Source organism: Crinia signifera, chromosome 7 (genome assembly GCF_055691185.1).
Source record: "Crinia signifera chromosome 7, ASM5569118v1, whole genome shotgun sequence".
NCBI lineage: Eukaryota > Metazoa > Chordata > Amphibia > Anura > Myobatrachidae > Crinia > Crinia signifera.
Window position 1 is genome coordinate 151,328,435 of NC_139223.1, and position 17,410 is coordinate 151,345,844.

At 46.0% G+C, this 17,410-nt stretch overlaps 1 protein-coding gene across 3 annotated transcripts in view; it reads left to right on the forward strand.

Moving 5' to 3' along the window:
• The window catches only part of PLA2R1 (phospholipase A2 receptor 1), a 139,485-nt gene that overhangs the window by 13,695 nt on the left and 108,380 nt on the right, over positions 1-17,410 (forward strand). For all 3 annotated transcript variants that reach the window (XM_083153968.1, XM_083153967.1, XM_083153969.1), the window contains exons 4-9: positions 2,035-2,199; positions 2,442-2,555; positions 3,999-4,142; positions 5,539-5,727; positions 8,758-8,915; positions 12,803-12,910. In XM_083153968.1, the coding sequence (XP_083010094.1) occupies positions 2,035-2,199; positions 2,442-2,555; positions 3,999-4,142; positions 5,539-5,727; positions 8,758-8,915; positions 12,803-12,910 (878 nt within the window). The remainder of the gene's footprint in view (positions 1-2,034; positions 2,200-2,441; positions 2,556-3,998; positions 4,143-5,538; positions 5,728-8,757; positions 8,916-12,802; positions 12,911-17,410) is intronic.

The window sequence follows — 17,410 nt, forward strand, 5'->3', positions numbered from 1 at the left end:
ATATATATACTGTAGTATTGAAGCCCAATACAATCAGGAGCATGGACGGATTTGCCTAGTCTGATTGTACCTTGGGATGCACTGTATTTACTAACATAGTGAAAATATAAGCAAGAGCAATTAGTCAGCAGTCCACTTTGATCAGGGCTGATTTTAGGTGGTATACTGTTGTTAGGTCGGCAGCACTAATGTTTGACATGCATTGGGTCGACCACTGAGTAGACATTGGGTCAACATGCATTGGGTAGACATAAGCCAAGGTTGACATATGGGACAGTCGACATGAGCTTAGGTCGACGTGTCATTAGGTTGGCACAAACATTAGGTTGACATGGGCTAGGTCGACAATCAAAAGGTCAACATGGGTTTTTCACTTTTTTGAGCCGACATGTGCCGACAGGCAGTATTTCATGCCCTACTATCTACTGGGGCGGTAGAATAGATTAGTGGGCTGAGCGTAGTGAGTCACCGTACCGGAAGCAGGATCTTATTTAGGTCCTTCCCCCCCCCCCCCCCCCCCCACGCGTTTCATCGGGGGAGCGATGTTTGTCATCTGCGCATGCGCAGATGCCGGGTGTAAATGGGCACGGCGAACTGCAAGTTTGACATTCCATTCGCACCCAACAGTGTTGGCGGGGGGTGAGGGGCGTGGGACGGCGGTGGGTGGATGCGCTCAGCATTTCTTGGGAGTTCCCAAGACTTAATCATAGACTTAGGACTTAAGTGTAGTTAGCTATTTCATCACAGGCCAGCCACTAAAATGCTGCAAAATGAGTCGTCAAGCCAGAGGCGGAACTACTGTTGGTGCAGCAGGTGCAATGCACCAATGCCCCTGGGGACGAAGAGGCCCACTGCTGTCCCTGTCACCCTCTTCCTGTCAGTCATTGTTTTTCCCTGTCACACTTTGCCTCCCCCTGCCTCTCCCTGTCACCCACAGCCATGTTGCATATTGTGAACTTGGGTTGGGGTGGAGGGCCCAAATTATACTTTTGCACCTGGGAGGAACCAACCACAAGTTCCTCCACTGCAGAGGGACTGCGTCAAACACCTGATTTGCCCAATTTATTGGGCAAATCTGAAATCTAAATGTTTCTGATTTAGTGTCCCCCCTCCCCACCCTTCTCAAGTGCAGTTGCTTTTTTTTTTCTTAGCTCCCTACTCAGAACCAATTGTTTATCGCACCTGATCTAAGGTGACAGAAGATTGGAGAGGCGATCTTCAATTGATTTTTTTTGGTTTGCGGTTTTAACAGCTAAACCCACCCAAGGTGCTGAGCGCAACCAAAAACGGTGCTGATTGAGCGAATGGGTCACTGTTTGCACATTGCAGCACTGGGGACTGCGATCTGAAATGTGTCTTCTCACAGTAATTGAATTGCCCTGTTGGTTGCCATCCAGTGCCGGCCATGGGGAAACACAATTTAATTTGCCCCATCAATTTTAGTCATAATGTATATGTCAGCATATAGTGGGTGACTCAGAGATGTACACAGGGAAGCCAGTGGGGTATAAGTTGGAAATGGCTTCTCTCTGTGCAATTGTATGGCGATTTATGAAATATCAAAGGGTGTCCCTCTATGATATAACTCGTAGGGAGCGGGGGGGGGGGGGGGGGGTGCTACCAGAAGCTGGTATGCTTTGGATATGTCGGTGTCAGCAACTGTGTCCATGTTGCGCTGACCATGGTCAGTTGTAATTCTGTTCCTGCCATAGGACAGGTGCAAAGTCTGATGGTGTTGCCAATGATGTACCGATATGGCTTCTTTATTTGTACAGCAGCCAGTGGGTATCTCAATATTATGCCAATTTACTATAGCGTTCACCCCTGAATCATCTCCAATGTAATTACATAGTACTTGGCTTATATACCACCACAAGGAACAAACATATTGTGCTTCTACAGTAGCTTGTAAACGTTCCAAACCATTGGTACCATAATAAGAGCTGTTTTGCATACTGTATATGATTTGTATTTATACTTGTCCTTGCAGCTTAACAAGAGACATTATTTCTTTATTATTTATATTTCTGCTAGACGATGCCTGTGATGTTTTATGGGAAAAAAACAATCTCACACAGGTTTGCTACCAGTTCAACCTGAGGTCTGCTCTCCCTTGGAATGATGCCCGCGCCTCTTGTAAAGCGCAAGGCGGAGATCTGCTTAGCATCGGGAGTATGGCTGAACAGAAATACATTTCCAGTAAGTAGGTAACGCTTCTGATAAGCTGAAACTTGCCTCAATCCTTAAAACAATGAATAGAAAATTGCACATCAGCTGTGCCTCTCTGCGTACACCCAACGGGAGGCATGTGCTGTGCTACGGTTTAATGGTTTAGAGGCATGTGCGGTTGAAAGAAACATCGTCTATATGTGCGGCTCGGAGGCCTGTTTTGCAATGTGCTGCAATAAGCTGTAATTGTATGTTTTCATTGGTTAATGCAGAGAGGTTATACCATACCGGCGTCCTGCTATGGATTGGCCTCAACCAAATAGATGGAAGTGTTGGCTGGCAGTGGTCAGATGGAACAGCGCTTGCATTCATCAACTGGAGAACAAGTATGATATATATTTATATGTTATTTATAAAGTACAATTTGGGGGTGTGGCCTTATTACAGAAGGTGTGGTCACCTCCCACGATTAGGCCATGCCCTTAAAATGTTTGGGGTTGTCAGTGAAAAAGACACTCTAAAGTTGAGGGGGGGGAGGGTATTATTGTCCCATCTCCCTCAGCAACAACAGTGGCAGCAGCACACACCTACAGCTGTAGGTGTGTGCTGCTGCTGCCAGGAAGGGACGGAGGGGGAAGGGGGGGTTGGAGTAGAGTCTAGACTGAGGATACTGAAAGACTCGAGGTCAAATGGAACAGACAGCGAACAGAGGGATTATAGGTGTTGGAGAAAGCTGGAGAGCGGGGTGACGCTGAACAGGAGACAGTGACTGCTGTAGGCTGGGACTGGTGCTCTGATTTTAGACCCAACAAATCCACACATATGAGTTTCTAAAGTTAATATGTGACACAGTCTGGCTGGACAGCATAGTGTGTCATTTCTCAGAAAGGTCTCTTTCTGAAGACTGGAAGACTCTCAATCAGTTTAGTAATATCACTCAGGTGCATGAATAGGAGGGGTAATACTGATTAAGAAAAAAACACACATTGTTGCTACCGACATTATCAGAAATTGAAGTTCAACAGCCAACAAAATGGCAGTCTACCCAGTGAAGGTATACTGTATATTACATGTGTATTAAACATAATACATCATGTGCAGTCTAGGGTACAGTATATTTATGAGCGTTAATGCAATAATATAAGTAGAGTAAACTTAAATTGGTCAATCAAATTATATTCTATTTATAATAGAGGGCATATGCACATAATAACTTATAATGGAAATAATTATTTATAGACCAAATACTGATCAAAATAATGAAAATACCCATCAAAAGAGATGATCCCACATGTTAGCACACGATGAATATGGCGGTGACAGAGTGCCGGACTGATCATCTACTGTGACACCAAGGAGGCTGCCTGTATGGAATTGTCATGCACGCTAATTTCAATAAAATTAAATCATTACATGTAGAATATTAACACCTGGTGTATAATGAGGATAGTCCTGCTGTCCTCTTAAGCTGGATTTATGCGATTATGCCTGATTTCACCCAATTACGATATATTGTTTGCCAAAGGTTCACATGCAATATATCGCATGCGACCCTGCCACCCTGGAAGCTCCCGGGTGGTTCAAGGTAGTCAGCTGCGACTTCGCTCCTTGGGGAAGTCGCAATAATGTACAGTATGGCCAGCTTTCCTCTCTTGACAGGGGTAGCAAGCTGAAAAGATGTGTGCGTGCCCATCGCCAGAAACATTTAAATCCTGACGGAGGGGCGCACAGATGCCGGGACGGGTGCCCAAAATTTGAATTCTCTTGTTTGTGTTCTAAAACATGAATGCAAAGTTGAGATGATTTAACATTGCTGTAACCTCTTGTAGATTTGACCTCTCATTCCTTCGAGGAGAAGCATTGCAGAGTATATGACGCAGTAGGACAGCATACCTGGAATAGCTTCGCATGTGACACTAGATTGCCATACGTTTGTAAAAAGTACCTCACACCGAAACAACATGAAACCTTTGGTGAGTTAACACATAAATGTTACACTGCATTTTTTTAGCCTTCGGGTTTTATAAAACAATAAACTGGAAGGACATTCACTCCATTATAGGTCAATGATTTAGGGGATGATTCAATAATTTTGTGTGCCCCTCACTCATATCCACAGTGAAGATAGCAACTCAATTGGTCTCTCAACCAGCTGGTCACGATGGCCTCATTCTGGAACCCAAACGGTACAGGATGAGCTGCATAAAGTGACTTCTCCCATGCTGCAGTTGAGGTGTTCTCACCCAGCCCAAAGCCCTACATTACAGGTATTTTTGCGTGCACCTCAGGACGGTGTGAGCAGAAAGTCACCATAAGTGCAGCCTCGGGCGTACAGAAGATTGAATAGCTCGCTTTAGATGGGAGCTACAGTATAGCCATCCATACTGTAACAATTGAATTGCCTCTTTAATTTGATATAGTTTTTTTTTTATATAGTTATTATATTTTATAGCTGATATAAGCAGGTGTATAAGGATATAGCATTAGCTCACAATTAAATTAGTTACTTCTCTGCTCACCTGCATTTTATGCAGAACTCACAGAAACCGATAGGATGCCGCCCACAAATGCCGTCCGGCTGTCAATCACAGGGCATGCACATGCATACTGCGGACCATTCGCATGCACCATCCTCTGATAATCGCAAGGGCTGCAAATTTGTCTGAATCAGGCCCTGTGTACTGTGCAAACTCAAGTCACACGTTTGTGCGGTCGGCGGGATCAGCAGTGGTAAGAATAACAGGACAGCTGCTTTGCAGGAGTTGGATCATTTAGAACTGGGAGCCATCTGGTATATGCCTCTTTTGCTGGGTACACACCACAACGATGCAGATCGTGAGTGGGTCATAAGACGATCGTGTGACCTGCTCATGATCTGGTGAAGCCTACGACCCGCTAAAGAACTGCATGTGATCCGATTGCAATCCGATCGCGACCCGTACCCACTTGAATGGTTGTTTTTCAGATCCTATCTGCTGCAGGTTACAGAGCGGTAGTTCTGTGTCTCAGCATGATAACACCACCTTTCATTATATTTGTAATAAGGGTGTGCAGTCCAAGGTCCCTCCCCCCACATTAAAGTTACCAGCAAATGTGCACTACATGCAAAAACAGCCTTTAAATTGCACAGTTTGTCCAGGTCCAAATCAAAACAGGTCAAATCGGACCTGTGTATGGGAACCTTAACTCGATCTAACAATCAGCTCCATAGACTTTTATTACAATATTCTGTCCTAGCAGGAAGAAATCAACTGTCCTTCCTTATGTCTTCATATGTTTTTATTACATTTTTATTAAGTTCTATTAGATTATAGGTATTAACAAGAATAAGACAAATGTTTAATCTACATGTTGTGGCTATTTTATAAGAAAACTGGAAATACTACCCAACAAAATGTGAGCTTGATTGGTCCCCTTACAACCGGCATTGCTATAACCTCCAGACACAAGAGTTTAGCTGGTTTGAAGCATCGGACGCTTGTATCACCAATGGAGGAGAATTAATGAGTGTGAGCTCACTGGCAGACATGGAGTTTCTACTGCATTTTCTTGATCATGGTGAGTAGATATTTGTGTGTGTGTGTGTGTGTGTGTGTGTGTGTGTGTGTGTGTGTGTGTGTATGTATATATATATATATATATATATATATATATATATATATACAGTTAGAATGGTCACCGGTTCCATTTTACTAGTCATTGGGGAGAGGGTTGGTGTTAGGCCACTGGAAGGAAGGTTAGGGTTAGGCTAAGAGAGGGCAGGTTAGGTTAAGGGGGATGGTTTGGTTTAGGCTGTGGAAGGGGAGATTAGGGTTAGGCACTGGGCAGAGGGTTAGGGTTGGGCTGCAGGAGGTGCTGTTAGGGTTAGGCACTGGGGAGATGTTTAGGCTGCAAGAGGGGAGGAAAGGTTAAGGGAGATGGTTAGGGTTAAGCTGCGGAAAGGGGAGGTTTGGTTAAGGCACTAGGGAGAGGGTTAGGCTGCAGGTGAGGAGGTTAGGCACTAGGGGAAGGTTAGGTTTAGGCTGCGGAAGGTGAAGATAAGCACTAGGGCAAGGTTAGGTTTAGGCTGCGGGAGGGGAGGTTAGGCACTAGGAGAAGGTTCGGCTGCGGGAGGAGAGGTTAGGCACTAAGGTAAGGTTAGGGATAAGCTGTGGGAGGGTAGGATAGGCAGTACGGGAAGGTAAGTGTTAGGCTGTGGGAGGTTAGGTTAGACAGTAGGGAAGGTTAGGTTTAGGCTGCGGAAGGGGAGGTTAGGCACTAGGAGAAGGTTAGGCTGCGGGAGGGGAGGTTAGGCACTAGGAGAAGGTTAGGCTGTGGGAGGAGAGGTTAGGCACTAAGGTAAGGTTAGGGATAAGCTGTGGGAGGGTAGGATAGGCAGTACGGGAAGGTAAGTGTTAGGCTGTGGGAGGGTAGGTTAGACAGTAGGGAAGGTTAGGTTTAGGCTGCGGAAGGGGAGGTTACTGACTAAGGCAGGGATGGGGAACCTTTGGCTCTCCAGCTGTTGATGAACTACACATCCCAGCATGCCCTGCTACAGTTTTGCTATATGGCTATGCTAAAACTGTAATAGGGAATGCTGGGATGCGTAGTTTAAAAACAGTTGGAGTGCCAAAGGTTCCCAATCCCTGCACTAGGGGAATGTTAGGCTGCAGGAGGGGAGGGTAGGCTTTAGGGGAAGGTTAGGATTAGACAAAATGCATGATTTGTTGTTCTGATACAACAAATCGGGACAATAACGGTCTGATGTGTACCCACTCTAAGGTCGGGATGTACCAAGTCTTTGCAGTACATCCCACCACACATCACATTGATACTAATCGCATACAGGGCCGGTGCTGGGCACCGAAGCTCCCCAGGTTGGGGACGCCTCGGCGCTCACCCACTCCACCTACGGGGGAGGCGGTGGGGACCGGCGGCAGCCTCCGTTGCATTGGGGCGTGCGAGCGTCTCGAGCATGCGTGCCCCTGGCGGCTGGATCGGCAGCCCCTGCAAAGATGTAGCCGGCTACATCTGTATGGATAGACTGAGTATGCGTACGGCATATAGTCCTATAGATTATAAGCTTGCAAGCAGGGCCCTCCTACCTCCATGTCGGTTTGTATCTACCCAGCTTGTTTAATCACTGTTGTTTCCAATTGTAAAGCGCAACGGAATATGCAGTTAAGAAACTGTAAAGAAATAACTAAATAATAAATATAGTACGCATGCGTGACGCCATCCTGTGATAAAATCCTGCTACATTTTGTATTGCTGGCCATACGCAAGTTGATTGACAGAAAGTTTGCATTTATGGGTGGCAACTGTCAGTTTTCTGTCAGGGAAAATGCAGGTGTTCCCGATCCGCCTTATTTTCTATCGCAGCCGCCGTGTTATACCCCTTTCACACCAGAAATGCAGAGACAAACCCGGGAATTAAATTCCAGGGACAAGCAGGGACATTCCCGGGTTGGGACCCATTCACACATGCTTTTGAAGCAGGGACAACCCGAAACGACACCTTTCACACTGAACCCGGGACGACCCTGCATTTCTATGAGAATAGCATTGAAAATGGCCTTTTTTAGGCTCCCATAAGATGGATTATTAATAATTAAGACACAAAACATTTGTAGTGTTTCAGCCTTTGTTTACTTGTATCAAACAACTTAAAAGGCATATGAAAGCATCTTCCCCTCTAATGATTAATAGCTCTCTCATCTACTCATTTGTCCAAGACATGGCACACATTGCAGGCTTTCAGGGGTTAAAATGAACTTCTGGGGTCTGTGGTGCTACAGAACATGCTCAGTGTCTCCCTGCACGCTGTATGCTGCCTCTGGGCGTGTCTGTGAGTGTCCACCACAACAGGAAGTTGCCCTGCTAGCAAATCAGCACTAGCAGAGGCAACACGGGAAGCAGGGACATGTCCCTGCACCTTTCACACCAGCCAGTAACCCTGGAAGGACCCGGGAGCAACTCTGCTACCTAGCAGGGTTGAATTGCCGGCAAATTAACCTGGGAATTTTTCCCTGGAACCTTTCACACCAGAGCTAGTCCCGGGTTGTTCCCGGACCCAACCCGGGAATTTAGGCTGGTGTGAAAGGGATATTAGTCCTGTGTTACACGCAGACTGCATACACGGGAAAACTTAGATGGTGATTGGCTTGCAGGCTTGCACAGGGCAGGCTTTCACTCTGGTGTGGTGGTGTATACCTAAACGCAGGGATCTGTAATTAAGCGGCCCAGTGATCACATCTGAATTAGGCCCTTAGTACATATAGGAATTGTAGTCAGAGCCTGAAAGGCTTTTGTTTGCATTTTGCCTTCAGTATATCCCACCTTATGTCTCTGATGGCATCTGATATAAACATAGTCACTTATACATTCTTTATACTGTATGTTAGGTCAGTTAGAGTGTTTTTTTATTATTTCTTTCTTTATTTAAGCAGCATGTCCAAAACCAGAAGAATTTCTGCATTTGTCTTATTTTATTTTCTATTATAATTTTGTTTTTGGTGCAGAGTTTTAATCATTTATTGTGAAACAAGTTGGATTAAAATAAGGCGATCATCAGACGCTGTCTTGTAATTGTACGCTACTCTATTGCAGAGAATGTGAGTGAGGCCTGGATTGGACTACGCACAATAGATAGGGACATGGTCACATTTCAGTGGTCAGATGGCTCGGCGGTGACCTTCACCAGCTGGCAGAGACATGAACCCATCAGCCGAGAGGACGTTGAACTCTGTGTGTCTGCTCAAAGAGCTGTAAGATAGTTTCTCATTCCTGATGGAGTTAAATAAATATCATCTTTAGGTTTTAGAGTTTATCAATAACACCGTTATTTTGAGAGGTTTGTGTTTATTTTGATGCTTTAGTGTTATTGTCAATGATATGGAGCTATATACAACAGCGAAATACTATGATATGATTCATAAGTATTTTAATCTGTAACTTTATGCTCAAAACCCATCACCTCTACTTGTGCTCATTTTTTATTTTGAAACTGTTCCATTGAACCAGGGCTGGATTAAGCCTTTGGGGAGCCCGGGTCACTTAAGACAGGGGGGCCCCTCCCACTTGTCATTACTGGCCGCAAACTGCACAGGAGAATATTACACTGTCAAAACACAGAGTAAAGGCAGTATAAACTTGGTCAATGGGTAACTGCCGGGGGGGTGTGGGGGGGGGGGGATTAATATAAACATAAATGTACCTCACTCTGTAGGAGCCTTGACAGGCTCAGTGCTGCCTCTGATTAAAAACCCTCCCATGACAAGGTCGCTGCTGCTGTCCTTCGTGGGCCTCAGAAGCATATGATGAGTCAATTCTCAGCAATGCACTGTACACTTGTGCAATCAGTGTGCCTTGGCTTCCGATTCTCAGCACCATTAATCATTGTCACATTGGCAGATAGGTGAAGCTGCAGCACTACCCCACTCCCATACACAAAACCTTTAGAAAACTACATGCCAATCACAGGGGGGCCCAGGGGGGGTACTGACACCCCCCCCCCCCCCTCCTTATCCGGCCCTGCATTGATATACAATCACCTAGACAGTCTGCATTCGGCAGGTACTGAAAGCTCAATGTAAGACTCAAACATAACTGTGTTTACAGAGTGCTACTTGCGTTTTCCTCGCACAGCACATGTTCCAGAAGCAATCAGATGGAACTAAGGGGGTGATGCAATAAGACTCGGATGGGGCCATGCTTGGTCCTGTTCCGATTTTGGTGCATGCACAAGTGCGTATTTGTGTAATGTCTATCACAACGACACTGTTCTGCAGGGGTGGGTCAAAGCAACTGCTGGCATGTCTCCAGATGTCAGTGTCTTTTGCACCAATGATGATGGCAAACTCAGCGACGTAGTTATAGGGGGTCTGATTCATGTTTGTAATAAAGCAAAAAAGCAACCAACTGGGCAAAACCCTTTTGCACTACAGGTGGGGTAAATTTAACATACTGTTAGAGTTAGATTTGGGTGAGGTATGTTTAAACTGAAATCTAAATGGCAGTCTAAATATAAAGTTGTCTAACATTTGTGGGTTACATGCAAAAGCAGCCAGTATTTACTTACCTTGTACAGAAAAAAAAAAATTATTTGCTCCCCTTGCATGACAACATGGTTTGTTCCAGACACCGTTCCTTTTTTTTTTTTTGCTTTACTGACAAACAAGAATCAGGCCCAGCGGCAGACGGTAGCAACTGTATATCTCTGCAAATGGTTCACTATACATAGCGTCTGCGTCCAAATTGCATTCAACTTTGCATCAGTCCCATTAGGACTAAAAGAGGTCATTCTGGTTGATTTGCATCCAAGTAAACGCCGCCTGCTGCCCACTGGAATGCCCACACACCCCCCTCCCCCCCACCCAGCTGGATGGCGAATCTCACCGCAGGCATGGAAATGGGTGTTTTGCATAACTTGCATGTGGGGCTGAAATAATTCAATAGTCATCATCAATCGAATGATTTCTTAAGCATTCGCAAATTTAAGTCACTCTCTGGTGACAGATTTGCGGCACCCAGCAGGGCGGGCAGCTGACATCCGGTGACGTCAGCTGGCACCTGCGTAACACCGTCATTTGCATTGGAATGCCTAGTGCAGTGGTTCCCAAACTGTGCGCCGCGGCTCCCCTGCGGCACTGTGACAGGGGTGCCACAGGCAGTGTCGCTGTACAGGCAGACTGGCTTCTGCATTTAATTAATTTGTTGCCGCAGGAGCGGGATGATGAGATCGGAGTCAGCCGCCGGGGGGTGTGAGTGCGGGAGTCAGCGCTGGGAGGGGGCTGGCGGGAGAGGGGGGTCAGCCGCCGGGAAGCAGCGTGGGTTTGCGCACCATTCCGCAGTGTCCTGTGGATGGCTGCCGCACAGCGCACCCTGAGGTCCACGCCGTCTGCAGGGAGCTGCTACAGGCTTGAAGGAGTGTGCAAGGCACTGGGTCCAGCTGGTCCCAGTGCCTTCTACAGCTAATACAGTACAGGGATGGAGCAGTCCATTAAAGGAATGCTGCGGGTTCAAATAAAGAACAAGACTACAATTAAGGTGCCCACACACGCACCGATGCCGGCGGTGCGATGCTGTACGATGGGGTGCACGCTCCCGCGGCACCTCATCGCACAGTACAAAAAGTATGTGCTGCATATACTTTTTGTACTAGCTTTTTCTAGCATCGTATGCACAAGGCATACGATGCGATGCTATGTGTGCTAGTTAAGCCCACAACGCACGCTGGGAACGGTGCGTGTGTGGGCACCTTTAGAGGGATCCCAGGACCCTGAGGTTCCTATTGGAGAGATCACCCCTCTTCAAGCACAGCATGGAAAGGTTAGTTGCAACCACTGTGGGGGACTCAAATCTTCAGGACCCCCCCCCCCCACACACACACACACACACACACACCATATAACCCAAACTATGACCCCCACAGCCCTTAAACCACTAACCATACCCCCCCCCCCCACACACACACACACACACAGCCTAACCATATCTCCCTTACAGCCTATAATCCTAACCATACACACCCATGCCCCCTGCATTAATAGGGCAACATGCAAATTCACACAATACTTGCCAGGTTCCTCCCCAGTACACAGCTAAGCACTGCCTGGCTGCAAAGCCAGGAGCAGACCAGCCATGTTTCAGGTCTCAGTGGCTGTGTGCGGTCTGGACCCACCTTTTGTTTTTTTACATCTACACATGTTTTACTTCATTTATCATTATTTTCTAAATTGCTCCATAAGAAACTTTTGGCCTAGGGGTGCCGTGAAAAAAATTCTGATGTTTTAGGGTGCCGCGATAAAAAAAAGTTTGGGAACCACTGGCCTAGCGTATGCGCATGCGCTGAAACAAAACATGCGGTTATGGGTATGCGAAAGCGCTGGGTAGCGAATCAATTAGAATGATCTCCAATGTCCAGTCTATAAAAGTATTGAATCAAACAGATATAATTGGAAAGTTCTGAATGTCAGTATTGAGCAGTGATGTTTGACTGTCTAACAAAATAAATTCGTATTTTTTTCTAAAAGTCCAAAACAATGGCCATTATTCTGGTTCATTTGGTCTCCCGTGCATTCGCACAGGGGACCGATGATGTGCGTCTGCGCGTGCACAGATGCATTTATGCCCATGTGCAGATGCAGGGTGCGTGCAACCGCAGCAGACAATCACTTCCCAGGGTGCACTCACCCAGGACAGTGGCTGGAGGCGGAGAGGGGCTTCGTGCGCCAGGCAGCCGCATAAGCATATGGGAATGTCCAGCGTTTCATGGGCGTTCCCATGAGAATGCTGAGTGTTCTCATGCTAATGAGGCTGTGACGTGGGTGCAGGGGGTCAACGGATGTCAGCTGCCCGCCCTGTCCCCGCAGTTCAGAGACACCATACAGGTGTGCGAGTGCCTGCGAATAGATGATTATGTAAATCATCTATTCTCAGGCGTGCAGGGGGGGGGGCATCACTGCGAGCGGCGTCTGGTAGACTCGCAAGGCTGTGAATTTCGCAGCCTTGCGAGTCAACCAGAATAAGGTCCAATATTTTCAAGGTTTTGCAGAGTTATTTTAATCTGTTATATTTTGTTATTTTTATATTGTTTTACATTTGTCATTAAACTGAGTTCCAGAAAATGTGTCTCTCTTTTATTTTGATCTAGGGGGGAAACTGGAAGGCGAGACTTTGCAGCACACGCCTGGTCTCCATTTGTAAGAAACCCGAACTAACTGAGCCAATATTGGATGTTACAGGAGAGCAGTGTGACGAGGTACATTCGTTTAAGAAAGCAATATTTAAGCAAGGACATGCTGCAAAGACGGCAGAGAAATGATTAGACCACAATGATCCCATTATTTTTGAAGGGCAAACTAGCCGCGTATTTGCTATCTATATTCCTGCCTGTCAGCCTCAGCCATGTCGTAGTCTGCTTCGGATTTTCTCCTTAATTCCAGGAATGTGAGCTAGATTTATAATCTTCTTGTGAGAGGAGTACAAACTATTGCAATATTGACTATTAATCGCATAGAATTGTAGATTTGGAAGTAATGTTTATATACTTTCGAAAGGATAATTGCTTTAATTATTGTGGTAGTGACAGAGCAATTAAGCTTTGCATTTAAAATACAATATTTTAATTACTGATATAACATTTTTCTGCAAGTACTGGAGTATTAAAGAAAGTGCTGAAACCATATTTCCTAATTAAGCTGCGAGTGGAGCATGAGGACACATGACCCGTCATCAGGCCCCACCCCTAATTTCATTCCCATTTTATAAAACAATAAACAAGCACACGATCAGCTTGCGCCAAACCATTTAGTGGCATATTTATTAATTATCAGGTCTTAGGAGTTGGGGCACTACTAAGGACGAGTGGTGAGTATCAGGAAATAATTTTTTTGAGAAATGGCTGAATGGGGTATATTCAATGCCTGTCGAAACTGCCGTCTTGACGAAAAGATGTCAGTTTTCGACATGAATAGATTGGAAGGGGTTCTGATCTATTCAATACTATCGGTTTTTTTGGCAGGTCGAAAATGGTTCGACCTGCCGAAAACCGGGTGGATTGACAGAATAGCCACTAATCCACCTGCTTTTGACGGAAACACTGCCAAAACAGAAAGGTTTGGCAGTGTTTCCGTCAATCTCAATCCGACATAAAAAGATGCCGTCCTCCTGTCTGCCGACGCCCGTACCCACCCGCCATCTCCCGTACCCTCCGCCGACTCCAGTACCCACCGCTGCCGGGCCGGATGAGAGCAGCTCACCTGGCCCTGTTCCGGCTCCTGCTGCCTCCCACCGCCATGCTCACCCGGTACCCGCGCCGGCAGGGTGAACATCAATCAGCGGTCTATTGGCTGCTGCATTCATTATGCATTGAAGATGACTGGTTTCATTAAAAGCAACAATATATATATGAAAAATGGTAATTAATAAATCAAATTAATCATAAAATAAGACACATTAAAACAATATAACCATATATAGCGGCAGGTTTTATGTAGAACAATTGAAGGTACTTGTTTCCTAGAACGGCCACAATCGTGAGTGATCGTGGCTCTTAATTAAGGGACACGATCCTCACGATGTGGCCGATTTTTTACAATTTTTTCCCTTTGAATGACAGAAATCGGGTCAATCGGTCGGTCGCGACCAATTAAAATCGGCCGCGATGCGACCGACCGATTCACCCGATTTTTCCATAGACTTCAATGTTAAAAAATCTTTTAACATTGAAATCGGGAGGATCGCGTCGGTCTTGTGCCACTATAATGGCACAAGATTAGATGGACTTGATTAAGTCCATCTCACATAGGGAAAAATGATAAAAAAGGTGAAATGGGCCAATATGACCCATTTCACATTTTTTATGTGCCCGCCATGACCCCACGATAGACGTCAACCCGAAGCGTGGCGAGCGCAGCGAGCCCGCGAGGGGCGGCGGTACGCGTCCTCCGACCTTTTCATTCCCCTACTATCCACGTCGGCGTGGAGTTGAGAATATATAGTGTGGCGAGCGCAGCGAGCCACCGAGCCCGAAGCGTGGCGAGCGCAGCGAGCCCCGCGAGGGGACGCGTATACCTGTGAAGTTATACGCGTCCCCTCGCGGGGCTCGCTGCGCTCGCCACGCTTCGGGCTCGGTGGCTCGCTGCGCTCGCCACACTATATATTCTCAACTCTACGCCGACGTGGATAGTAGGGGAATGAAAAGGTCGGAGGACGCGCACCGCCGCCCCTCGCGGGCTCGCTGCGCTCGCCACGCTTCGGGTTGACGTCTATCGTGGGGTCTAGCCCACTTAGTAACATTTGGGGGGGCATTTGAAAAAAATCTGGTGAAAAAAAAAAAAAAAACGGGTGAAAAATCGGTCGGTCGGATCGGTCGCATCGCATGCGACCAAATCGCATGCGATGCGATCGATCCGATTTTTTATCTTCCGACCACAACGATCTAAATCGTTGTGGCCGTGCTAGGAAACAAGTACCCAATTGAATTCATTATTGAACACAATGATTCTTTTCCAGCTCTCTCACAGCTGAAAAATTATAGATATTAGTATCACAGCATGCTTAAGGATGTTAATTTGCGGACATAAGTATCTTTGGCATCAGGCTTACAGCTGGTGCAAGTGTGATCTGATAATGATGATGCAGGGCCAGTTCCAGGCCTATTTATTTATGTACAGTTTCTTATATAGCGCAGCATATTCTGTTGCGCTTTACAATTGGAGACAACATGGATTAAACAAACTGGGTAGATACAAACCGACATGGAGGTAGGAGAGCCCTGCTCGCAAGCTCACAATCTATAGGGATAATAGAAGGGCAAAAATTCTCTTTGGCGTCCCTCATAGAAGTACATAGCTTAGATTTATTCATTGACAGATACATATTTAAGACTGAGAAGAGTGGACTGTCCGGTTGCTTATCACAGTAGGAGGATGTGCTTCCCATTGCTTAAGTCCAGTCAAACAATAAGCTTAATTTGGTATGCCTGGAACTTATACTTCCACATTTCCTAGAGGCCTCCTAGACGCCGACGAGAACAGGCCGCCCCCAGGATTCTGCTGCTCTCTCTTGAGATTCACATAATCAGTTAATTAATGCCATTGAGCAGCAGTGTGCATGGTGATGCCAAATGCATAACAGTGCCTCACCACCACCTCTGTTCAATGGTGCAAATAACAAAGCATGCCATCACAACACCCCCCAAGCACGCACTTAACCCTTGCAAGTAGGCTGTCTCTTGTTAGGTTTCTTCTTCTTAATGAGTGATTTGGTGTGTGTTGAGGGGTTATAGAGTATGTAGATGCACAAGAATGTCAGTAGAATAGACCTTTTAACCTCCCCCACTGCCCAAAAAATCCTGTGCCTGATATATGTGACTTCAGCTGTGCTGACTGCTTAGATCAAAGGTTAGGACGGCAAACACATAACATCTGTGTAAACAAGAAGTGCCATGGAGCTTATTATTTTTATTTATTTTATTTTTTTACTTTTTAAATAACCTAAATTTTATCTACGCTCTGTAGTCCAAAAACATTTTAATCAAACATTGTGACACGGAATGTGCTGGGGCTTATATTTTGATTCTCCCAAAAACAACAGAATATGTGTGTGGGCAATTCTTGGTTCTCGCATCCCAGCAGTGTTTACTTTGAACAAGAAATTGACTCCATGATCAGATAATAGTGTGCTTTCCATAAGTGTATCAATTCCGGTATTTCACAGGAAATCTGTTCATCACCACTGCATAGAAAAAATGTAAGTGCTAACTCTGGTTGCACCCACAGGGGCATGGAGGCCATATGCTAATTACCCTACTGCGTACTTGTCTGAGGGGCCCAGCTGGGTCCCAGGCCAGTTGTGGAGGAGAATTGTGCAAATAATAATTTTTATAATTTTTTTTGTTGTTTTTTTGCTAGTGGGCATGGCCGTGTCTTCCAGATTTGGCCACACTCCCTGTATCACCCAGGCCAGCTGAATGTCTTAGTGTCATGGTTGGATAGGCTAAGGTACAGTAGTCATCCTGGAATCCCCAAATGTCAGGAGCCCAACATGGGGGCGAGTCCATTCAAGCCCCTTGTAGGCTCAGTGGTGAGCTCTGCTCATCACTTATTCTATTCTCCATTTATTGGGGTCGAGGACGCCATGAGGGAAAATAGACTGTGTAAATCGGGATTCCGACTGTCGGGCTCCTGACAGTCGGGATTCCAATGTTGGCGAAACGACGGTCGAAATACCGACTGTCGGTGAGCCATCCGGCACCTGGTTAGATATACATCTTCTTTAGTAAATATTCCAGACGATGGGACATATGACCCAGTGGGAGCATGAAAGTAGCCAACAGAACACACAAAGTGTACTCTCTTGGGCTTTGCTCACCACCTGGTTACTAAAGGCAACCTGTATTGTGTGGATAGTGCAACTGGTGTTCCACCAACCTTGCTGTCATGGGTCACATGGTATTTTCCATTGGTCATGTGGTCCAAACTACATTCACAGCCTGGGAACTTACTGCTACCCTCTCGGGTAATTTGCTCATCAACCCAGGAATGTCAATCCGGGTAGTCCCGTTCACACAATAGAAAAAAACTCTGTGTTGAAAGGCACATTACAGGGTCTAAATGCTAGACCTGGCAACATTACCCAGCATTTAAACAAAGGTTAAAAGCCAGCTAGGTCAGTGAACTTTTGTTATAATAAAAATGACAGTATGAAGTTCGGCCTGTTACCAGGTTAGGACCTAATATATTGGTCAGTTTAAATC